Source organism: Aplidium turbinatum, chromosome 10, assembly GCF_918807975.1.
Source record: "Aplidium turbinatum chromosome 10, kaAplTurb1.1, whole genome shotgun sequence".
Classification (NCBI taxonomy): Eukaryota; Metazoa; Chordata; class Ascidiacea; order Aplousobranchia; family Polyclinidae; genus Aplidium; species Aplidium turbinatum.
The window spans coordinates 7,085,499-7,109,956 of record NC_137481.1 but is presented as its reverse complement, the minus strand read 5'-3'; the positions used below and the strand labels follow the sequence as shown (position 1 = coordinate 7,109,956).

General features: G+C 37.7%; 2 protein-coding genes across 4 annotated transcripts; both read right to left on the bottom strand.

Moving 5' to 3' along the window:
* Positions 1 to 8,424: 8,424 nt before the first annotated feature.
* LOC145778347 (putative tRNA(His) guanylyltransferase) lies at positions 8,425 to 19,083 on the bottom strand. 3 transcript variants are annotated; one of them, XM_082589816.1, is made up of 7 exons: positions 18,737 to 19,083; positions 18,430 to 18,599; positions 18,167 to 18,252; positions 15,522 to 15,629; positions 14,320 to 14,356; positions 11,887 to 11,979; positions 8,425 to 9,071 (listed from the first exon to the last, which is right to left on the bottom strand). In XM_082589816.1, exons 1-7 carry the CDS (start codon positions 19,081 to 19,083, stop codon positions 8,953 to 8,955), a joined length of 960 nt encoding a protein of 319 aa, XP_082445942.1. In that variant the 3' UTR covers positions 8,425 to 8,952. The 3 variants fall into 3 exon arrangements, with proteins under 3 accessions (XP_082445942.1, XP_082445943.1, XP_082445944.1); XM_082589817.1 differs by lacking the exon at positions 15,522 to 15,629; XM_082589818.1 differs by lacking the exons at positions 8,425 to 9,071; positions 11,887 to 11,979 and adding an exon at positions 13,131 to 13,779 and having other exon boundaries at positions 14,290 to 14,356.
* A 6-nt stretch (positions 19,084 to 19,089) lies between these two features.
* LOC145778345 (elongator complex protein 3) lies at positions 19,090 to 24,153 on the bottom strand. The gene is made up of 2 exons (XM_082589813.1): positions 23,032 to 24,153; positions 19,090 to 20,412 (listed from the first exon to the last, which is right to left on the bottom strand). Exons 1-2 carry the CDS (start codon positions 24,120 to 24,122, stop codon positions 19,857 to 19,859), a joined length of 1,647 nt encoding a protein of 548 aa, XP_082445939.1. The 5' UTR covers positions 24,123 to 24,153; the 3' UTR covers positions 19,090 to 19,856.
* Positions 24,154 to 24,458: the final 305 nt, after the last annotated feature.

The following is a 24,458-nucleotide window of genomic DNA, read 5'->3' as shown; positions in this document are numbered from 1 at the left end:
CTATTACCATAGTTGTTTCTTTTTACTTTAGTACAAGAGACCTCTGCAACTAAATGTTGCTAGATGAAATTTTTTTACATGATTATTTACAAAATATTGTAAGGGGGATGAATATAGGAATCAATTAGGTGTCTCAAAAGTTTAGTCTAGTTATAATATGCCTTTTCACCCACAATTTTCCTGAGAAATCTAATTTTTAAGCTTACATGTTTTACGCTCGGGAAAAAATGCCCCTTTTTACATCATTTACGCGCGAAAAGTGCCCTTTTTAACATAACTCTCGCGCTAAAAGTGCCCTTTTTTAAAACTTTGCCCACCTAGTCCCAATTTGTGAAAAGATGCTATGTGCAGGCCTGGTTACCAAAGTTAAAAGAGAAGCTTTTTCTTGTTGAAATGCAGTTGCTTGCATAATTATGTCACCGTCTCTCCGATGTTGTCCACCTCTAAATGAAAACACATGACGTGTTGGGCTAAAAGAAAATTAACCTACTAAAATTTTTGATGTGAAGATATGGGTAATCCTTAAAATTGTTAACAAGAAAAAAAAATTATCCCCCTTTCTATCTAAAAACCTCAGGAAAATTAATATTGACACTTTATATGTTTTCCATCTCAAAACCATAAAATTTTTATATCAGCAGCCCACATATAACCCACCGAGCCATGCTTCCCACAGAAACTCATGTGAGTCCCACGTAGCCTACGCTTACTAGCTGAGGGGTTTCTTAACTTAAAAGTCACTTGCACAATAAGACTTCTCATTTGGAAAATCTCGCCGGTTTGGATCCGCGCAAAGTTTTGTTGGTAGACCAATCAGGAGTCTAAAGGCCAAATAAGTTGTCCGTTGGAGTTGGACTCAGATGCTTTTGTATGTTGTATAACCTACGCTTTGCAACACCGATGTTAACCTGTAGACTGGGCCGTGTTAACCGCGTCTGTGCTCCCGGACGAGGAGCCCCACTCATTTTAGTCTGCTTAATGTTTTTTGACAGTTCAAAAAAATAGGTGCTACAAAAGCTTTAATTGATAATAAATAGCTTAAATCACGCAAGGTCTATGTAGCCCACTATAGGCTACTTCCTACTTCCAAACTTCTAGCGGGGTCCACATCTATCTAGGGGCTCCAAGTAGCCTATATTTAATTTGTGCAGCGTTTTGCGGCTTGTAATTTTACATACAACATTTAATACGGTACGTAATTTTATTTTTTTTGGATTTTGCAAAATTTTTTCCCTTGCTTTGCTCTCTTTGCTCGCTAAAACCACATTTTATTCACTTAACCAGCGATGTTGGGTGTCACCAGGGGCTCCGAGAGGGGAGAGAAGTCGGGCTACTTTCCCCCCTAGCATATCATTGTAAAGGAAAAGCGAGTAGTTTTTCGTTTTGTCAATTTTGAGGGGGCTCATTTTTACTACTAAAATAAAAATTTATTAACTTAAAAGTAAACAAATTTTTGAATGAAATGCGTATAGTTACAACTTTACAAGTATTTTTCGATCATTTTTATGTTGTTCTAACTTGAAAACTAGTGCTGCTTTGGCTAAGCGTGTATTATGTTTGCTTGACCAACTGTACCTTGACATGAAAAACTGCGTTTGCCAGGTAGCCTATATAGTGATAATGGACCCAACATATTTGGTAAAGTGTCCAAGCAAGAATGAAGAAAGTTAACCCTTCTTGCCTATTTTCTGCTTACGGATGTCATTGCTTAAATGCACTAGAGTTGGAGTTCATGGTGTGCAGTGTTGTCCAAATATTATATCATTTTTGAGTAGTGTAATTGATCGACTAAGCTTATGTCATTTTCAATTGCAGCCAAAGCCAGATAGGAAATTCTAAAGAAAGCTATACCATTTCCAAGCAGCCTACCTGAGCAGTTTCAAACCTGTGCTTCTCTGCATTATGTAGATTACAATCCTAAGCGAGATTCACTCTACTAACCTATTTATGCAGCGATAAAGAACTGTTCAATGTTTTTCGGCCCAGAGGAGGCTCACACGACAAATGGACAATAAGCTGATGAATTTAATGAAGTTAAAGTAAGATGTAATCAAAGTTACAGAAAGCTGGAAAGTAGGCTACTCGCAAGCTTAAGTTGTTGTAGGAACTATGCATTCAAATTTTTTTTTTTTTTTCTGGGGACGGAACGCTCCAACAACTTCGCTTCACCAGCTCAATCTTACAAACGAAATTTATTCTACTGTACGCTATGTTGCAAAGGATTCGCTAGCTGTTGGTAGTTAATTCACAAATGTATCAACAAACTCAAATATCATCGATCAGTTTGAAGTCCTCTGGAAATATCATTGTAGGCTATGTCTGATGTGTAGTTGTAGGCATGTGGAACAAATATAAACAAGTTGTACAACAATGACATTTTGGATAAGTTGGTAGGCTACTTTTGAAAAAAAGCTACCCAGCAAACTTAAGCTGCAAACCGGAACGCATCACCCCATGATATCTACTCAAGGAAATCATTGATTGCAACTTTCGAAACACTTTTTCAAATATTTTTGTTGCTTTGAAAATTTGTTACCTAAAGCAGTAGCCTACCTCCAACGGTTGTGAGTTGAAAACGTGGTTTTAGCACATAGAAATTTGTAAGATTTGTTTACGCACCACCACGACTCAAAATCGAGTCAACAGTTTATGCATGTTGTGCATCAAATTAGACCTTGCAAAATTTTTATTTTTTGATGCTGTGATTCGTAACTTTGCATGGCAAAGGTTCGGAATGGATTGAATGCTTTATTGAGCTATTTTCATTGCCCGCATTGCGTGTTTACAAATTTTCCTTTATCTACTGTAGGTGGTCACAACGGTAAACCATAATCTCTTCGTGGGAAAATTGTAACATAAATTTCCCGGATCCGTTCATCTGTATGCAATGACCGAAAGAAACACTCTTCTGAAAACGTCTATTCAAGAATTGTTTTTCTGTTAAAATAGCCCCAAGGCTGTCGAAAAATGGAGGCAACACCGTACCCACTAAAACTTGTCACTACAATACAAATTACTGAGATAAAGACGGAAATTTCGTCTAGTTGGTAAAGCACAGAAAAAAACCGTTTTAATATGCGACCAACTTTTCAAACAACAATTTTAAGAATGAGGAGAATAGATTGCAATCTTCCAAACGCACGTAACCACCTTCTATGACGTAATAATGATAAGCATTATGAAGCTAGTCAAGCACCCGTTCAATCTGGCTTACACCATATCTCGTAATTCAAGATTTAACGATGATGTAATGCTTCAACAGGTGTGACAAAGGTGATGCAATCTTTGCTTATTTTTTAGTAGCCTAATATTCCATTACGTCAGACGCCAAGATTCAGTAGACCTGAACGGTTTTATGTGACGTTTAATTTGTACAGATATTGTCCGTAACAGTAGGTTATACTAAAATTACCACCTATTGCAATTTTGATTCACAACATGACTGGAACCAACGCAGACGCAGACTTGTCAAGGGAGGAGACGTTATCACCGACCCAAAAGCGGCTCTTGCAGGATTCCACACAACGAACAGACAAGAATTCATCAGCAAACTCGCCCGCACTGCCTTAACACTAGAGAGTTTGAACAAATTATACTGCATTTTTTGGATATGGTGCATTTTTCTTGGAAGTGTCTTCATTTGGGGCCGGAAAATCGTTTTGGTACGGGACCTAAATTCTCCTCTCAACGGCCGTGGCCAAAGGCACCATGTAGGCTATGAGGTGATCATATAACTTCACTGCAATTCTTTCAAGCGAAAATATTGAGCAACAATGGCAATTTTGCTGCAAGTGTAGTCGAGTGATTTTTGTTGATTTTCATAATTATTGAAACAAGTTTTTTCATTTATGGATATATAATTTGTTTAAAATCAAAACTTTAAAGGAATTCAAGTTCACGAGGAGGAAAGTAGCCAAGATCTGCTTAAGACACATGATGCAATGCATGATACAAATTCGTTACTTGTACTTTTGCTGAAAAATGTTTTTTGGGGCCCACTTTTAGTATTGTTTCCTGACCATTCATGATTTCTCTCGGAGGCCCTGGGTGTCACAATCAATGTGCGTAGCTCGGGCGGCAGGCTAGGCTACATTTTTATTCTGGAATAGGTGAACTATTTTATTGCGTAATTCTCTTGTTGTGTTTTGTCGATTACTGACCTATAGTAACCTTTAGTAACTCAATTTTTTATTGTAAAGGTTGATTGGTTTTGAATCTTTATTCTCGGACTGACAAAGCCTTGATAGGTTATTCCTCTAGTAGTTTCCCATACATGTAGAGGATCTTGACGCATGGCCGGTTACCGAGACTGGCAGAGTGAAGTTTTCCGATTGTTGAAGTCTTGTTGCCTGAGAATTATTCCATTCACTAGGTGCCGCTGAATGGAGAGCAGTCCTGAAATGCATTGGTCAAGCGCACACCCCGAGACATAACATAGAATATAGATTAACATAGTAAAATCTGCTTCTAGAAGTTTTAGTGTTGGCCACATTCTGGAATTTTTTTTGACATGTTGACCAGAAGAATGAGTTCTTGTGATATAATATTACCCTGGGGCCTAGTCTCTGGAAGCTTGTGGTCCAAGCAAAGCCGCGTGATGTAAGTAGCCTATGATTAACTAATTACTAGAGTTGTGTTGAGATATGTGTTTAGAGTTGTTTATTATGGGGATTAGAAGTTGTAATGAAAAGTATATTGAAGACGATTGCAGAGTTCTAACCGATATTGATTAGATTGTAAAAATGGAAGTTATTGCGAATTTGTAAAGTAGCTGTTGCAAGTAGGTTAGTAGTGTAGCCTATATCTATTTTGACATCGACGAAGACGTTTGGTGTTCAGAATTTGATTTCTTTATGCGCTGGAAGTGGTGAACCATTTGTCAGTTCAAGAATTTTCATTTATCATCTCACAAGTAAAACTATTTGACCAACGATTTAATAGTTTAATGTTTGATATCCTGGTAAACTTCATCATAAATCTTTTCAAAGTCTCTTTACGTGTAAAAACTAGAAGAAATTGTGACATTGGGCAATGGGCATGCATGGTTTCAGAAAGTGGATTCAAAGCGTCTTTAGCTAGGCCTATTCTTCTTCGTATCTGTTTTTTTTTTACATAGTGCGTCCGCTGTTATATATTTTGCGTTGATGTCTTGATAATTAGTGTTAGCAGACCGTCCGGACATGTCGCTATGAGCACAGTGTCATCAGCATAGCAAATATTGTTTAATGAGATGCCGTTCACTAAAACTCCCTCATCAATGCCTTCTATTTCTCTGAGAATTATTTCACTGTAGGCCTACAAGTAAAACAGATCTGGTGACATCACACAGCCTTCTCTGACTCCACGTTGAATTTCAAAATATCCAGACCGACCTTCCGGTAGGCGAACTGCAGCTTGTTGTTGGTGATACACATTCTTAATTATGCGCAGGTCCTTGTCATTAACGTTAATGTTGTTCAGTATCTCAAAAAGCTGTTCGTGACGAACTTTATCGAAGGCTTTTTTGAAATCTACAAATGCTAGATATAGGTCTTGTACATTGGACTTAGATTGCTCTTTCACCAAGCACCAAGCATTTTCATGGTAAAGATTCCGTTGGTTGTTTCTCTCTTTCATGAAGCTATACTAATTGTCCCCTATTTCTGGAAGCAATTGCCTTCTTAAGCGTTGGAGGGTCCCGGAAGCTTGAAGAAACCCCTGAGTATTCTTTGGATATAGAACGTATTTCTCAGAAGTGTCTTATTTTGGGACCCGAAGATTTTATTGGTACCGGTCCTTTAAGTTTTATCAGGCCATTAGTACCAGGTTGTTTTTTTTAAAAAGAAAAAAAAAGTACCAGGTCTTTAATATTTTCACAAATTTCAAGGCCCTGATGACTACCGTCCCCTTTGTTCGCCCCGTTAGCTCAGCGGTTACGCGCCCGGCTCAAGATCACGCGGCGCAAGTTCGACTCTCTGGGTGTGCACTTGACCAACGCATTTCAGGGTTGCTTTTTATTCAGCGGCACCTAGTAAATGGAATAACTTAATTCCCTGGCAACAACACTTCAACAATAGGAAAACTTCACTCTGCTAATCTCGGTAACCGGCCCTGTGTCAAGAGGCTGCACAGGTATGCGAAACTACCAGGAATAAACAATCAAGGCTTTGTCAGTCCGAGGATAAAGATTCAAAACCAACTAGCCCAATCGCATAACACACAAGTGATTTTAAAACGTCTAACATTCTCACTGACCAAGATTTCAGTCTCATAGTCCAAAGGCGCCACTGTGCGGATGTGAAACACAAATCTAGTCACCACAAACGTTAGCAACACCTTCAAAGCAAACGAGAAAAAGCTTCTTTTTTGCATTTTAAGTTGTCAATTAGAGATCATCGTATTTCAGTTAAATTATTTCAATTTTAGCCAAGTTACATTAATAGTAGGCTATTCGTTCTAAATAATTTACAATATTGTATTTTAAATTAAGAATGATTGATTGGGGGCCGAAGTAACCTACCTGGCCGAAATTATCCACCCAACGGCCAAGCCGAGGACATAGTGAGTGAGCTCACCAAATATCTGATTTGCACGTTGTAGACTTGTAAAAGCAATATTGGACTTGTTATTGTCCTTTTTTCGTTTGAAATGTGTGACCGGTAGGCTACGACAAATGATAGGCCTAAAGTCAGCGCTGTATTCGAGGGTATATGGCGGTATACGCAGTATGCTCTCTGCTTTTTCGAGCAACGTATAGTAGGCTATGCCCTCTGGTTTTCCAAAAATAAATAGTTTTGTACCTCTTGTCCAATTTTGATGTTGATAATTCATGTTATGGTAGAATAAAGATTAGAATTTTGCAAGTTGTGTATTATTTATCATTTCGGCAAATCTGACAGTATACCCTGTGCTTTTTTTACGAATACAGCACTGGGCCTAATAGGCTAAGGCCTCTGCCGGTAGGCTACGCTGCATTAAAAAGTTTGAGTAGCACTGCCATAGGCTACAGCCAGAGATGGGCAAGATCACCAGTATTGGTGATCTTGAAGATCAAGATCACCAAGAATAGGTGATCTTGAACATCAAGATCAAGATCATCAAACTATGTGATCTTGAAGATCAAGATCACTTTTTGTGTACTTGAAAAAAAATGAAGTTTTTGATTAATGATGTTGCAAAAAATAATTACCATAAGCAACCTGGGTAAAGGTATACTGTATAGGCCTAGTTGGTAGCCTATTGCTAACTTTTACTTTTAACTACTGACTATTCGATCGCTGGCCTAAGAATTGTAATAAGTTAGTGACTGTTGCTATTATGCCTATCAATTGTTGACGTAGTTTGCGTAGAATCGCAACGTTAAACCAAGGCCGAGATTAATTACAGCAGTAGCCTACTGAAAAAGACGCAAAATTTGCAATTAGTTTGAACTGCATCATTTTTTACCAAATTTTTGTCTGGTTCATGTGGGAGTTTTCGTTCGTGTTACTAAGTAGTTTTAACTTTCACTGTATAGGCTATTATGTCAATGTTTATTGCACCATTTACCCATCTGGCAACTTTGATACTGTTGTCTACTATCAAAAAAGTTCAGAGATTTGCGGGCGGACAAACCGTTCCATACTCAGACCCTAAACAAGTCTTGGTCTGGTTGATTTGCTGCAATAATCCACTTTACATGACCAAAGTCGGCTAGAGTCCAGATTTTTTTTAACACCGCCATTCTAGACTTTTGAAACATCTAAAATTGGTTCAAAGAAAGCAAACATTTCTTTAAAATTCACACATGGAAATTGTGAACAAAGTTAAGCCATTTTTTATTATACGTCAACATAAAGTACACGGAAGTTGACTTCTTTATTATGACCAACACAGAAAACTTTTTCAATTTTGAAATGGCAACACTGACCAGATTAGATGGAGACTTTAAATCGTTTTTTGTTGGACACATATCATAGTAACAGTGGCTTAATGTTAGTAGTTGCAACTAACTATTTTGTACAGTACGAGTTCTAAAAAAATGCCTCTATCTAGTAAGTAAACTTCAATTTTAAAGTGATCTTGATCTTATTGTTCTTCAAGATCAAGATCACACAAAAAAAAGTGATCTTAGATCAAGATCACCAAAAAAACAGTGATCTTGAAGATCAAGATCACGCCCATCTCTGGCTACAGGCTACAGCAGCATTCAGACGCGGCATGAGCAAAGATTTTCACAAAGATTTTCATTTGTTGTCTTCCGCGCTTTATGATTCTACTTTGCATTTCCTTTCGAAGGTAGTTTATATCAAAACTAACTGCTTGATTTTTGAAACGAAAATGTAACAAGCCAAGGAATTTAGCTTTGACACGAAATATAGCCTTGCCATCGAAATATTTTCGATTCAAACAAAATCCCGAAGTCTTCATGTCAAGGCTGTTACAAAACTTTCCCAATGGTTTTCAATAGCCAAGGATTTATTAAATTTACAAATCAAACAAGAAGTCATGACAATAGCATTATTACAAAACATTAATTCAATTTACACCTTCGTACCATAACTCCAGGAGTGACATTTCTTATTCTTTTATTAACCCCAAGACAAAGCTGTTTCACTTTTTGTAGAACAGAAGCTGTTAATTGAGGTGGCACACCTCCAGCGTTTTCTATTCGCGCCTGCAAACCATTCCCAACAAGTATCAATGGACCATTCCTGCCATTGTGAAGTTTTCCATTAAATTTCCGTCGATTGGTGGTGCGAGAGGTACCCTTCGTATTTAACTCGACTATCAAAACAGGATACTGCTCCTTTGCTATTTTCCCAACGTCATCATCATTAGGACTGTTTGATTCAGATGCGTTTGAAGACGAATTTGAAAGAGTAGCTGATATTTGTTCATCAGGAAGCGTTTCAGACGGATGATTGACAGTTCTTATGATTTGACGTATCTCTTCTGTTTCAGGTTGAGGCGATAAAATCTGAACCGGTTTCATCAGGTTAGCGTTTTCTTGGATGTTTTTGAGTTGATAAATAAGCAGCAACCGATTTGCTTCAATGTCATTTTCACGACGTTCTTTGTGTAGCTGAAAATTAAACCCAGATTGGCGTCTTCTGCAAAATAATAATATTTAACTTATTTAGTTAACTGACGTTTCTCAATAATTGGTTTGCCATACCAGGGGATTGGTTCTATTAGTTTCACAAGACCCTCGTTGGCCTGATAAAAACATGTTCCGGCGTTTCTACGTCTGCACCGCATTGAGGTGAGGTTGGTTTTTGTTTTGCAGGCGCAGGAGAAACTTCCCTGCTTCAACAAATCAGCAAACGTCTCTGGTGGGAGATGGAATACGACATCTAATAAACTCAGTTTATAATGAAACTCTTCTACTATAAAAAGTGATCAAAAGCAAATGAAACCAAGGCAAGGAGGACCAGCACAAACTTTCATGCGAATAATTTAATCCCCCTACAGAGCACAGCAGTAGCGCACCCAGCATGGGGCTAAGGGGCTCAAGCCCCCCCCAAACCCGCCACCAAAAATGAAGTTTTTGTATGTTCCCCATTTATACCTTTTGCTTAGCCTACAGCTTAGATATGAATAAAACACAACAATACAACAGGGCTGAGCATTATAACAATATATTTTACATATTTACAAATAGTTTTAACAGTCGAACGTTTTCGGCTTAACTTTAAGCTCTCATCAGGAATCTAAAAATAATTAAAAAATGCAATAAATTTTAACTTCTTGAAGGTAAATTTACATTAGGAAAAGGCAACTACATAAATAACTACAAAAAAATTTGCACCACAGGGAACGTGATAGGCTACATCAAGTAATTGTTGAGGAGAATGGACGCGCCTCCAGCAAATAATTGTTTATTTAAATTTGGGTTGTAGCGTTAACAGTGCTTCCTGAATTTTGGTGTCAAATTGGGATTTACTTTTGCGTAAAATTTTAATGAGTCAGCAGAGAATTTTTGATCTGTGCAAAAAGAAAACTCCATGATATGGTCTTTGATGGCACTTTTCTTTAACTCCCTAAAGTTCAGATGCTTCCGTACTCTCGTGGTCAAATGTCTGGTGGACATACCGATGTGCCATACGTCAATGCCAAATCGCACGGTCATGTAAAACTGTACACGACATTTGAGCAGAGAGACGAAGACGTCTGAGACTTTAATTGAAAATACGAACTAATTTTGAATGTTTTGTAAGTAGGAAAAATGTCCACATCAAATTTACTGTTTTCAACATTAGGGTTTTGTTTCAAACTGTTTTCGTGCTGGTTGTTGTTTTCGCACTTGTTTGTGTTGGCATTCTATTTTGCCATACACGACGAAAAAGTCGAGTCTATAGAAGATTGCGAGAGTGGACGTAGGGATGAGGAAGCTGATGGTGCTAGTAGCGTGGGGTTCACTAGGCCAACTTCTAATCTGATTGAGAGAACGAAGCCTGATGTATCGCCAACCGGTGGGATATGGGCCATGAGTGCCTTTAAATTTTAATTTAAGGGATGGGCATTGACCTACTGTCACTATCGTCGCAAATCACTCGGCCGACATTTCTAAATTAGCCCCCCCCCTAATTTTTTTTCTGAGTGCGCTACTGGAGAACAGCCCAAAAGAACTACAAAAATTGGCCTCAAATCACCAATATAACCCAATTGGGTAGAGGTGAGCGAACGCTTTATCAGCTGTGCCTTCCCACCTTTAACGTAGGCTAGCCTATTTTGTAGAAAAGAATTTTGCTTCGAAACGTCTTTTAAAGGAAATTTGTTTTTATTTGATTATTTGTTTAGTGGTGGCCCAGGCCCGTAACTAGGGGGGGCGCAGGGGGGGCGAAGCCCCCCCTGCAAAAACGTTGGCACCCCCTGGAAAAAATTATGTTAAATTAGCTCTGTTTGCTGACTTTTCAGTTTTACACTCAATTTTCTTGTGTTTAATTGTAAACATTGTGTGTTTAAGGGTGTGGTAGAATCAGTGGCGTAGCCAGGGGGGGTTGGGGGTTGCAACCCCCCCCCTTTGTCACACGTGTGACGTCACGATATTGAGATTGATGCTTAGTCTAAAAAAAAATTGCCTAATTTTATACAAAACTGTATTAAAAGAGCGAGTTTTGCCAATACCAAACATCTCAGCCAGGAATTAGCAACAAGAAAACATAGAGACTTAGCTTTATTTCCGAAAAATGCCGAAAAAAACATGATCTTATTCTTTTGCTATGCCACTGGACAGCACCATTTTACAGGAATATTCATACCCACATTTTTGTTGAAAATGCTCTCAGAATGCACCAAATTCAAAGTAATTTTTAAAAAATTTTTGGGGAGGCCCCCCCGCCGCTGGGTCGTCAACCCCCCCCCATTTCAAAATTTCTGGCTACGCTACTGGGTAGAATGTTGTCTCTAAAACAAAGTTTGCCTAATTTTAAACGAAACTGCATTAAAAGAGCGAGTTTTGCCAATACCAAACATCTCAGCCAGGAATTAGCAACAAGAAAACATAAAGACTTAGCTTTATTACCGAAAAATGCCCTAGAAAACATGATCTTATCATTTTGCTATGCCACCGGACAGTACCATTTTACAGGAATATTTATACCCACATGTTTGTTGAAAATGCTCTCAGAATGCACCAAATTCAAAGTAATTTTTCAAAATTTTCTGGGGGAGGTCCCCCCAGACCCCCCGCTGCTGAGTGTCGCCTTTGGCGAAGACGCTGTCGGGCTTTGCCCGCCGCCCGTCAACCCCCTCCCCTTTTTTCTAAATTCCTGGCTACGCCACTGACTGTTTCTATGATAAACTAGTCTAATGTAAAAGTGACAAGGTAGGCTATGTTGTTCAGTTTACAGGCTCAGACCGAGTGACAATTATTTTTTATTCAAGTAAAACTGATTTGAACAGAAAGACTTTCAAGCATCTTACCCAAGCCTGTAAGCATTTGTTGCTTCAAACTGTAATCCAACAACCACGATGAGAACGAGTGCAGAAAAAGCGCATCTGACGTTCCAAACCATCCTGCAAGCAAAGTTTCAATTAAACTTAAAGCTCTATTTCCTTGTCAATTTTTATCTCCAAAAGGAAGTAGCCTACATGGATTTCCACCAGAGAGGTTTGAGTCAAATCACTTTTAAATTAATCATTATCCTAATATCCTAGGCCTGTTTAATTATTTTAATAGACTATGTTTTCTTCTGCAGGATTTTACCTTATGTGGCCTGCAGAGGCCGTCTTCACTATTTTCTAATGCTAAACAATGAGTTATTCAAAAAATATATTTTTTGGTAACTATTGCAAGAGTCTAAATTCTATTTATACAATCAAGCCAAAAATACTCTCCCAGGAATATGTAGGGCGTAGGCCTATTGCTTACCTTATTACAGTAATTCAAACGCTGCTAAAGACCTTTACCTTGGCAAGGTTTGTTTCAACCGAGATTAAAATTAAAGCTGTGCTAATACCGAAGATTTGCTTTTGGCGTAGTTTTATGCCGTTTGTGTTGAGAAGAAAAAGGCACTGACAGTAGACTAAGGTTGGTTCGGCTGTTATCAATGTTGTCTAGACCAAGCAAATAACTTCAAACCAACCCAGCGGCTAGCCAAAATTATAATCTCCGCAAGAGTCCGCAGTCTACTATATTTGTTGCAGTGGTATAGTGTAGGTTTCGACCACTCAGGGCGGAAACTTAAACGCTACCCCACTTTCAATGAAGCTTGGCCTTACTGGTGCATTAACAAGAAAAAACAATGTACAGTAAGTACACAGCAAAAAATCTTACTATTTTTCCTGTTATTTAGCAGGCTGAAAAACATTTAAAAGTGCGATATAGCAAGCTTTCCACATAAAATTGTAGAAATTCATTTTGTCCGACCAAATCTGGCTGTCCTCTATATTTCAGTGGGTGCGAGATAGACCTACACGGTAAGCACTTTAACATTGGGCAATTTTTCTTGCTTGGTCACTGTTTTATGGCATTGCTACATTGCCCTTTTTTTAAAAAGTTTAATCTCCCCTATGTTGTTATCGAAATTGAAACGGTAACTTTCATACAAACTAACAAGAACAAAGCCTTCTACAGTATTTTCTGGTGAAGTTGTAGAGTTCTATACAAAGAACAAGAAACAATATTTTGAAAAAAGATTGAGAGAGAGAGAGAGACACCTTTTATTTCGTCTGTTAACATTTTATTGTTCATCGTTTTGTATCAAGCCGGATTCGGCCTTTTTAACGACTCCGGACACGCCAAAATCCTTTCGACTTCACAGCCATGTTTTAATTGCCAGATTTAGGCGTTAAAACAGTTTTTCAAATAACATCCTCATCGAAGGCAAGCAGATAAATAAAAACCGAAAATAATGTCAACGTTGGTTTACAAAGCGTTCAATTCATTGCATTTGCGAAAGCTGTTTATTGTTAATTCGGTATTTCCAACGCAAAAACTTTACAGGTAAAGCGATTAATTCTTTGCAAATCTGGTCGAATGCCACCTATGTTGTTTGTTACCAGTTAACGAATAAACTTTTCCTATCAATAAAATGTCTTGAATGCAATGAAGAACACAGATTAAGATCAAACAATCAAGTTATTTAATTTTGTTTTAAATCTTGTCATGTCAATGTCGTGTGTAAGAGTCCGTTCTTCCTTTTAGATTCTGGCGCCGAAGGTTTATCCTTTATCAGCCCATGGTTGTGACAAGCAAGAAACTGGCACAATGAATACAAAAATTTATACTCCAAAAACAGCATTAGCTCAGAAAACACGTTAAAAATATTAATTTGCCACTTGTTGATGATTCCTCTTAAGGTGAAGATATACCATCTAAAAAACATTGAGTGTGAGCACTGAGCACCAATCGGCAAGTATAACATACACTGAGCTGACACAATCTGCATTGTAATGTCAAGGGCTGATGGCAACGCAATGTGGAGAATCAACAGTGCATGTATAAAGTCACATATTATCACATGAAAGTGATGTTTTAAAATAAAAATGTTTACAAACTGCGATTGGATTACTCACGATACAGTAGATGTACGGTTGTATGGCGTACGCCCTACGTGTCAGAGATGTATTTTACCCATGTTTCAAGTATGTATGTTACATGAAATAGTGACAAATTGGGATGTGGAGATTATTGCAAGACCAGGCCATGCTAGCTTGAACTATTTGCCTGTGGTCCTGACTGATACAAAACTACAGGTAGCCTACAACTGCTAAATTGATTGCGCGTTGTCGGTTAACTGTCCAATAAATGCGGATACGAATTCCAAAAATCTTTTCCAATTATGTCAACGTTTAAAGTCAACAATGGCTTCAACATTTTCTTACGCTTCGAAAAAGCAATGTCCGATGAATCACCTTCTGTACTTTCGATTTCAGTGTCTTTTCCAGAACCCTTAAAACAAGTTTGTTTTGTGAATGAACACGCATCAATAAACTATTCATAAATACACATATTTTAATTAAAAATAGCATATACAGTCGAATCCGCTTAATTCGGACACCGGATAACCCGGACAACCGCTTTATTCGGCCAAACTGCTCGGGAACGGAACAAAAGTAAAAATTGCACGTAAAAAAACTCCCGTTAATTCGGATAATTCTCCGCTTAATTCGGACACAGGACACAGTATTTAAAGAATTACTGTACTATTTCAACCCTATATGTGTGTGTTACACAGTAATATATTTGTTGAATCGCTTGGTATCGAAATACTGTACAGTACATCTAACCAGAAGGTATAATTCTTGTGCGTTTTATGCGATCAGTGCCAATTACTGCAGAATATCGCAACTGCAATTCATTTATTACGCAACAGAACGGTATTTTTAATGCGTTGTCTGCCTTTACGCATACCATGAAACGAACAATTGATTTTCCGCTTAATTCGGACAAAGCCGTTTCTCCGCTTAATTCGGCCAAAAGTGAGTGGAACCAAAGTGTCCGAATTAAGCGGAGTCGACTGTATATCCATTTTCAGCTTCCGATAAAGTTAGCATTACATAACAATGAGAAATACAATACGCTGAGTGAAAACATTATAAGTAACCCTGTCAAGTATGTCAACTCTTAATCTATCCTAGAATTGGATTGTTGTCACTGAACGCAAAACTTACACTGCAAATACTGTAAACTAAACATATTAATATTTCTTACAAAGCACGCCTTTGTATTTATCCCATCTAGCGAGATAGCATATATTAGCATATATTTCGGAGAAATGTCTGGTTAAATGAACGACTTGAACGTACTACGGAAAGGTATTAACATAAAAGTATAAACTACACTGCTACACTATACGCAAAAAATACATTAATTGTCCGCACTAGAACGCTTTGTGGATGAAATCTGCCATGCCAACTTGTACTTTTTCGTTTTAATCGTCAAAAATCAATTGGCAACGACGTTCAATTGGCCACTTGCATGACTTATTATTAATTGAACCACTTTGTGAAACAATTCTAACTGCGTTACAATTTTAAACTACAAAAAATGCACTCGAAATTTGAAGCTTGCAGTAGTTTACTATCAAACGCAGCGGACAAATAACATTAATTACCTTGTCTCTTATTATTACTGTTCCTTTCCTGAAGAGTTGTGGTAAATTGTTGTAGTTTATATCAAATTCTTTGAAAAGCAGTTCGTTTTTATCTCCAGATACAGTGCCCTATAAACGTTGATAGATTTCGTAAAAGAAAGGAGCACACTTAACTTACTTCAAGCCCACAATTACTTATTAATTAAACGGCAAAATACAATTAGTTGGAAAGTGGTTGATTCTGCTTGCACGAACAAGCTGCTCAGATTTAGTGTTTATTGTAAATCTATCGTTTTTATAACTTTTTATAAAACGTCTGTAAAATAAATCTACTGTGCGAGGCAACGACAGTGAGAGCATGAAGACGCCGACAGAGCAAAGAATAATCTATGCTTGCGAGCTGAAACTTGGTCCCAAGTCAAGCATATACTCAGAATAAGCAATGTACAAAGTTAAGGTGAACTGGAAAGGAAACTACAAACTTCATTGATATAATTTGTATGGGTGGTATTTTTCTGAGTAACGGTGTGGGTTTGCATTGAGCGTTCAAACGATAAATCATTTTTGCATTATACTGAGTTTAAGGTTTATAGATAAGTTTTATTTCCAGCAAGTCTCTATTTATGGTATAGCCGGCAATAGAAGTAGTAATTGCATATGCAAAAACACCAAAGTTGAAAGATGTATCGTAGTAAGATACTTAGGTTGACAGAAGAGTTTTCGTTAACCATGATCGCGGTGTGAAAGCGCATATAAACAGGATGTGCTAAGCCGGATTGCAACCGCATTCACAAACAAACTCACTATTGGGCGATTAACGATGATTATTCTCACAGCGTGAGAATTAACTCTTAATGCTGCAGGTTAGAGTGCACACAGTTAAGTAACAGAGAGCCTATTGTCCATAACATATCCTCTTTAGCTGGATTTGTAAACAATGAAATCTGTGTACAAAGCAGTACCTCATTGCACGCTTGCAGGTTTGCCAATAAGATGGCTTTTCTCCTAATCTGTTTTAAAAAACTTAGCATGCTTCAAACGCAATCAAGCTTAAGTGAAAGTTTCACCATAAACAATGGTGGTGAGAACACTGGAACGGCAATCGAGAGGGCGCCAGTTTGACGCCGCTCGACACCGCTCAAGAGCATGCGGCTGTGTCTGTGGCAGGACACTTAAAGGCATGCCTGAAGGCGGGCACGAAGATTGGCTTCCTTGCCTTCCCGTCCACTTAATCTAAATCTTCAACCACCGGGTGAAAGCCTGGATACGACAAACAAAACCATAAACAATTAAACATACAACCACAAGTAATACCACATACGTCAGGATGATGTTCATTTTCAAAGTAAAATCTTCAAAGCGCAAATACTCAACGGAATGATCATTCGCTGAATAAGTAATCATATTAATACATTAACTTTTCTTGTAGATTTGTAATGGTCAATTTGTTTGAGCTTATTGCGTTTCGCTTGAGTACATCCAATGCAATCTGTTTCAAGTAGAAAGTTGCATAAAGCTCAAAGCTGCAGTCAGACGAAAGCCTGCAGCTTCGAGCTATGTGCAACCTTCTACTCGCAATTTTCAGGTTTTGTACCACCAATCAACTCTGCGATCTATTACCTCGACGAGTGGTCTAACATTTCTAGCCCATGTTTTATGATGTGGAGTTTTGCAGTTCAGTTTCACGAACAACGTCGGCGGACGTTCAATCAATGTAAAAAGGACCAATTTGTTGTCTAGTTTTTAACTGTGAGCATGACTAAGGTTTTTTTCGATAACTCAGCGAAAGATTTAACACAATACGCATCAAAAGTGAGGTTTTCAAATGGGGCACGCTTCTTCTGTTTTTAATGTCTGATTTTCCAAATGTTTGACCTTTTGAAAACATGCAACTCTGGCACCGGTTCGTTACGACATGGCTCCATATGCCAACGCAACCACTGAGCAAAATACGGACAAATTCCTTTTAAAGGGCGGGGAAACCCAAATTAACTTTGCGAGTTTTTTGTTTCAGCGTGATGTCATTGTGTACAACATGCGTTTTAGCAATAAAAAAATCCAAATTTTGCTGCCCTCGTCTCGCTAGGGCCGCTTTTGTTTGATACCCGATTGCGAGGTCTCGTTGAGCATCAAGCTGTGATGCTGTTCGCTGTGACGTCACAAGGTACATATAGTTGTGGCCAAAAGTTTAAGACCAGACTTGATTTATGACGATTTTTGCATTACTTCAAAATACTGCATCAGATATAAGATGATGCATAAAGATGATGCAACTAAAACAATATATGATGCAGTATTTTAAAGTAATGCAAAAATGGTCATAAATCAAGTTTGGTCTTAAACTTTTGGCCACAACTATATGTACCTTGTGACGTCACAGCGAACAGCATCACAGTTTGATGCGCGCGAGACCTCGCAAACAAGTATCAAACAAAAGCGGCCTTAGCGAGACGAGGGCTACAAAATTTGGATTTTTTTTTTGCTAAAACGCATGTTGTACACAATGACATCACGCTGAATCAAAAAACTCACAAAAAGTTAATTTGGGTTTCCCCGCCCTTTAACTTTCATTGTTATTTTTTACAACTTAATAGCTCTACCTAGCGGTTTTTAACTTTTTTTATAAAAAGGACGAGATTATGATGTAAAAATTTTTCAGAACTTACTTTAAGTTTTATTTGTGCATCATTTGGAGTCATTCCAGAATGAACCAAAGACCAAAAGCAAGTGTTGTACAAGTTGTTGATATGACCTAGAAGTAAAAATAGCTGCTGCAGTACACAACCGCGGCAAATGAAGTTAGTTGTAGTATATGCTGAGTAAAGTTATAAACTATATGCTGCTGCTCCATCTTGGGAGATATTGATCAAATTATTCAAACCATTCAATTTGTGTAGACACATGGTCATGGTAGACACCGTTCACTTACAATCAGCTTGTCGCCAGCTCAGATAATCTCTTAAGTTTTGGTTAGACGGATACAGAACTACCCTGCTATCAAACGCTGGAGGATACTGCAAACTTGTATCAGGAAAGAAATCTTTCCAATGAAAAACATAGGCCGACGCAAATGTTGACACCACAACAGAAGACAGTTTGCTGAAAAGAAAAACAACAATAGTTACAAATGACTAACTATTAGCAAATAAGTGATACTTTCGAACGTCTCTATAGAAATACACAAGAACATACGTAAGAAATATCTAAAGTAAAATCTAACAATGTACCTTTACTACCTTGCTCGTCTGTTGTATGTTTCAGTTGACTTTTTAAAGACAAAAGAATATTCATCACTTTGACCATAGGCAATAATGACGTCGCTTAACAGATTCATTACGCTTGCAGCCGATTTGTTCATCAGGTGCAAAGCTCTTTCGTCATTTGGTTTTTGAAACTCATGGAAGTCAGAAAATTTGTGGAAATTTTTTCCATCAATTCGGACGACAGGCCAGCAGTTCAACAGGCAAGGATCGGGAATTTCAAATTTTCTGACATAAGCAAACTGGCTATTCGCCATTTTGGTAATGGCCTTGGAAGACAAGCTAAATTGCCTAATTGAAGAAGTTATACGTGAACATGTCATTAGGAAAACCTGGAAACAATTCAATTTATTACCACCATAGCAAAAGTCATTAAAATACACTAAACATGATGAAGCAAGAGAATTTAAACAATCTTCAAAATGCAAAAAATAGCAAGCAGTCAAAAAAAGAACGCAAACATAGTTCACACGTATTGCGCTCTCGTCCAAAACTGGCAGTCGTAAAAGATGCCTGTTGTTACAGGGACTACTGTCGGCCCTACACTTTGTACAATAAGATACGGCCTAACTTTGACTTGTAGTCCAAGTACGAATGAACGTTGCCCATCAAACCAATGAAACCAATAAAACATTACACATGGCAGGCGATAGCTTGTTACAATATACTACTCCTTTTAATGCTTAGTTTAAACAAGTTTTGCTTAAAGAGTGATTTACGTACGGTACTTTTTAAAGTAAAAGCATTGCGTAATACGACGAAATTTGACATTGGCTACAAAATTTTTTTTTGCAAGATGACATTAACTAACTCTCTAAACTAAAGCTAGCGTATTCGCATATCAACTTCTCGTTTTTCAACTCCATGCATGGCAAAAAAAACATTTGAAAATTTTGAAAAATGAATTTTTAAACAGTTTCTTACAGGTCACTGCTATCTAATCCTAGGCATTTGTTCAGTGTACAATTTTGTGTTGTTCTATCAATTGAGGTCAACCATTTTAACAACACGTTTAGCCTATTAATTTAAAATAAACAATTTTTCACTTTCGTATTGCGATTTGAATGCATCAATCAAGCATAACAACATCTTGTTATCAAACCAGGTCTTTTGACATGTATGGGCCATCTAATTCATAGCCCAACTTTCTATAATAGTTTCTCGTGCCAACACCTGATATGACAGTAATTTTGTTGGAACCATGTTCTTCTACAGCAATTCTCTCTGCTTCTTCCATGAGCAAAGTTCCGAATCCTTGATGTTGAAACTTTCCAGGATCACGAGAGCTGACAGGAACCACGCTCCCATAAACATGAAGTTCACGCACAATAGATGCACCCTTATCCTTTAACTCAGGTCGAAATGTATCTGGAGAACACTTTCGAAGTCGCAAAAGTCCAACGAGAATATCTTGCGTAGGATCTTCGTACGACAAGAACGTTTCCCAACCGCCATTCGCCGTGTAGTCTCTTCTGATGAGCTCAACATCGTATGGCTTTACCTTATGGTGAATTTCTTGGATGCCAGCCTCTCGAGTGCGAACATCACGACATGTAGTCCCCAGGTCTTTCATTCTAGCTAAAGCAAGCTCTCTAAGATTACCATGTTCCACACCAGAGGTCACCAAAGGCATAGGAATGTCTCTTTGCACCCTGAAAACAAAGACAAATGAAGGTGAAGTAATAAAGTATAATAACAATTTAAGCCCTGCAAATAATCATTAATTTTTGCAGTATATTTAGTTTATGACAACCAGGATAGTTTTATTGAAACTTCATGAACATATCACACTCAGAATAGAACATGAGTGATTGCCTAGTCAAAAAATTAGTAGTTAAAAATTGATAAACACGATATGTATTGAATGAAATTGTCACCAAAACATGAAATTACAAGTTTTGATACCACAGCAAAGAGCCTACTGTATATATATACATATATACATACTTTTTGGAAAGAAATAGGCTACAGCATTTCGTCTAAATTAGTACATTTGACCTAGATATGATTTGGTTAATGTTTTATGTGTTAGCTATTTAAATGTTAAGTTTAACAAGTCACTTGGACAAGTTTTAAAAAATGAATGCATGAAAACACAGGATGTTTATTGTGTAGTACTCATATGTAATTTTCAGATTAAAAAAACACACGAACAATCTATTCATGCATGCTCTGTTTCAAATAAATTAACTACAGTAGATGCATATTTAAATAAAAGTTCAGCTTTGTAGACCCGAATCAGTGTTAACCAAAAAGTCAGGCCCGCAGGGTGTCGCAGTTGCACAAAAAGGTAGAAGATCAATATTTAGGTGAATACAAAACTTGAAAACCAAAAACAGACAAAGCATAGGATAATAAAACAATCATACCATTGTTAATTTGAGAGATATTAACTGCATAGTTTTTTTAAAATGAATTGAAAATGTATTTTACATTGAATACACTTAAAATGTTATGTTTATTTGATAACAGAGAGGTTACAATTTTTGTAGTGATAGTTAGGCTATGACTGTATGCACTGGCGCCGACTTACGGGGTGGCCGCGCCACCCCGTAACCGCTGTGGCGGCTACCCCGTTTGGTTTACATTACTTACTGCAAATACATGTAATTTGAACGGACGTTTAAATCTTTTTTTGATGATTGGTTTTCGCTTCAAGTCAACGTAAAGCAAGAGGTGAACCAATACAGTATTGCGAAGAAAATGATTGTTTTTGTCACAAGCATGATACTCGCGTAACATCAAGCACGCTACGTGAAGATTACGCAACACGGGACTACGAGTTTTTTCCTTGTTGTTACGATCGTTTTATTTGTTACTTGTCATAAGTCATTGTTACATTTGTTAGGTTTACAAAGGGATTTATTAATCATAATCAATAAAATACAATCTTTCCATTGCCTTCCTCAAAAATCTTTTTTTTTTAATTTTAAACTGCTCATAATATCGCTATAAATTATGACAGCTATAAAATACTTGGAAATAAAATTATCTCGATGATTGATAGCTCCACCCCCTAAATTAATAAATCAATATCTATTTTCAAATTTTATTAAAAAAAATGCAATTTTTGAAACTTTTTGAGTTTTATTTAAAAAGTGCACTTAGTAAAGTAGCAGTTTTAACGTTCTGCAAATTTACACGTTTACATGATTCTATTCGAGAAAAGCTACACCCCCTGCCAATTCCCAATAATAAAAGCAACCTTTTTCAATTACTCAAGATTTGCATTTTGAAATATTTTTCGATTTTAATTGGAGTGAACTGTCATCTACTTCATGCTTTAATTTCTACTTTGTTATCTACTAATCTACTTCATGCAGTAATATTGCGTGTCAATGCGTGACAAACTGTGAGGCGGGAATTTATTGGTCTGACGTAGGAGTTGCTGGTTACGTCAAAGAAAAAATTACGAAAAGTCGTCCAGTAAAAGTTTTCGCCGACATTCCAGTTTAATTCAGCTTAAAGATGCCACCGAAAAAGCGTTCAAAATTGCAGCCCTCCATTGGCATTGAGTCATTTTTTGTTGAGTCTAGTCAGAATTTCCGCCAGTATGAAAGTGACCAAACTCCTAAACGAAACGAAAGTGTGCCACTGCCAAAAGGTGTTAGCACGATCAGGGAGGTGGAAGATTATCGTTGCCTTCCACCACCTGCGAGGCGGAGTAATCGTTTTCTGCACTCAGGCGCATAAAAATCTGCTTGCGATCTACCATGACGCAACAGCGATTGAACCACGTCCTAATTTTAAATGTTTATCAAGCTGAAGCTTCACGGTTACAACTTGACCAGTTGATTAACAGTTGGATTGACAGAGTTGCTGTTCGCAAAAATACTTTTGCCAAATGTTAAGTGTCAGAGCAGCAACGTAACAATAAAATTTACGACATACCTCCTGTGCTTTGTTTTAAATTTACTTTGTAAATTATCGAGCTACAAATCAGGTGTGAAAAGACAATTGCATCTACGAAACACGCTTAGTATAAATCAAACAAAAACATGCAGTTTGAAAGCTTTTAGGTTGCCATATTGTGCTATCCGCCACCCCGAGCAAAAATAAAAGTCGGCGCCTATGACTGTATGACTGTTTCTGCCTATGATCAACAAACTTCACTTTGTCAATCCCAGTAACTGGGCCTGCAAAAGTGGTTCAAAGTCTTTACAGTTTACAAGTATGTGAAGCTGCTCGGATTAAGCTTAAAAAAAACTGTCTCAGTCAGAAGATATTCTCATAATCAATGAATAATTACAAAACCAACTTTTTTTTATTACCTGTACACTCGAGTCCACGGTGGTATCAACGCCAAGATACGAGCCACAAGATCTATCAGAGTTGAAGGTGGATAACTCTTGTAACGTCCAGTTTTCCAAAGCTCGTATAAACCTGTACCTCTGATTACAAGAGTGGGATACAGTTTCAAGCCATCAGGACGAAATGCTGGATTTTCAAAAAACTCCACAAATTGCGCAATATCTCTTTCTAAAGGAACATTAGGCAGGTTAGGCATCATGTGCACTACAACTTTGAAGCCAGCATCTTTTGCCAATTGAAATGATTCGGTCACAGCCCTGACAGTATGGCCTCTATTTGTGTCTCTAGCAACATCTTCATACACACTTTGAACTCCAATCTCTAATCGAGTACAGCCATACAATAACATCTCACTAAGATGCTTCTTGAGACAATAGTCAGGTCTTGTTTCTATCGTTATTCCAATGCATTTAGTTCGACTTCTCTCAGAATATTTCACAGCTTCTTGAACATTGTTACTTGTGTGGCCTGAAAGTGCATCATGAAGATTGCGAATAAAATAGTCTTTATATGAATCTGGTAAAGCCATAAATGTCCCACCCATTACTATAAATTCAACTTTATCAACAGAGTGACCAAGCTGTTTTAATTGTTCCACACGATGTCGAGTTTGCAGAAATGGATCATATCTTGCCCTTATGGCTCGCATTGAAGTGGGCTCGTATCCAGTATATGACTGTGTTGAATATTCAAAGTCTGAATCAGGGCCCCCGGGACAGTATACACAAATGTTTCCAGTCATATTTATATGAGGACATCTGTGTGGCTTGCACATTACAGCAACTACAGCAATTCCACTGGCTGTACGAACTGGTTTTGCCTTCAATTTTGGAAGCAAAGCCTTTTTATATTGCTGAGGTACAGCAGCAATAATATCAGTAAGACGTGGCTGGGATTTCAGTCCATGCTTGGATGATATTTGACCTTTTAACTTGTTCAGATTGATATCTTTTCCATTGTCATGAGCTTCAATTAGTACACGAACAATTTCAGCAGTTGATATCGCTAATAATTCTTGCTGACTTGCAAGTGGTGCACTTCCTTTGCCCATTATTATTCACTACAACACTACAGTAATAATAAATTTACACTGAATGGTATAGGTATTTTTAACTAGGCCACAACAACACTTGATTTCAAAGATAATATGGTATAAATTTTAAACTGCACCTGGGCCACATTTCGAGCGAATCCAGCGCCACATTTCGAGCGAATCCAGCGCCACACTGTCTACTCCGATCAGGGTTGGTTGGGTAAAACCTCTGGGAGGTTTTTCCCAGTTTTCCCCGGGTAAAACTGGGGGAAACCGGGTAAAACTGGGGGAAACTGGGTAAAACTGGGTAAAACTTGGGGAAACCTTTAAAACTTCTAAATGTGTTGTTTGCGG

Bases quoted from the DNA above. Each gene is read 5' to 3' on its own strand.
- LOC145778347 (XM_082589816.1), bottom strand. From the start codon at position 19,083: ATGACATGTTCACGTATAACTTCTTCAATTAGGCAATTTAGCTTGTCT. The intron at 15,630-18,166 runs GTAAGTTCTGAA...CAACGTTTATAG, and splicing joins ATGCACAAATAAAACTTAAA to GGCACTGTATCTGGAGATAA. The intron at 9,072-11,886 runs GTAAGATGCTTG...ATTATTTTGCAG, and splicing joins ACAAATGCTTACAGGCTTGG to AAGACGCCAATCTGGGTTTA.
- LOC145778345 (XM_082589813.1), bottom strand. From the start codon at position 24,122: ATGGGCAAAGGAAGTGCACCACTTGCAAGTCAGCAAGAATTATTAGCG. The intron at 20,413-23,031 runs GTAATAAAAAAA...CTTTGTTTTCAG, and splicing joins CCGTGGACTCGAGTGTACAG to GGTGCAAAGAGACATTCCTA.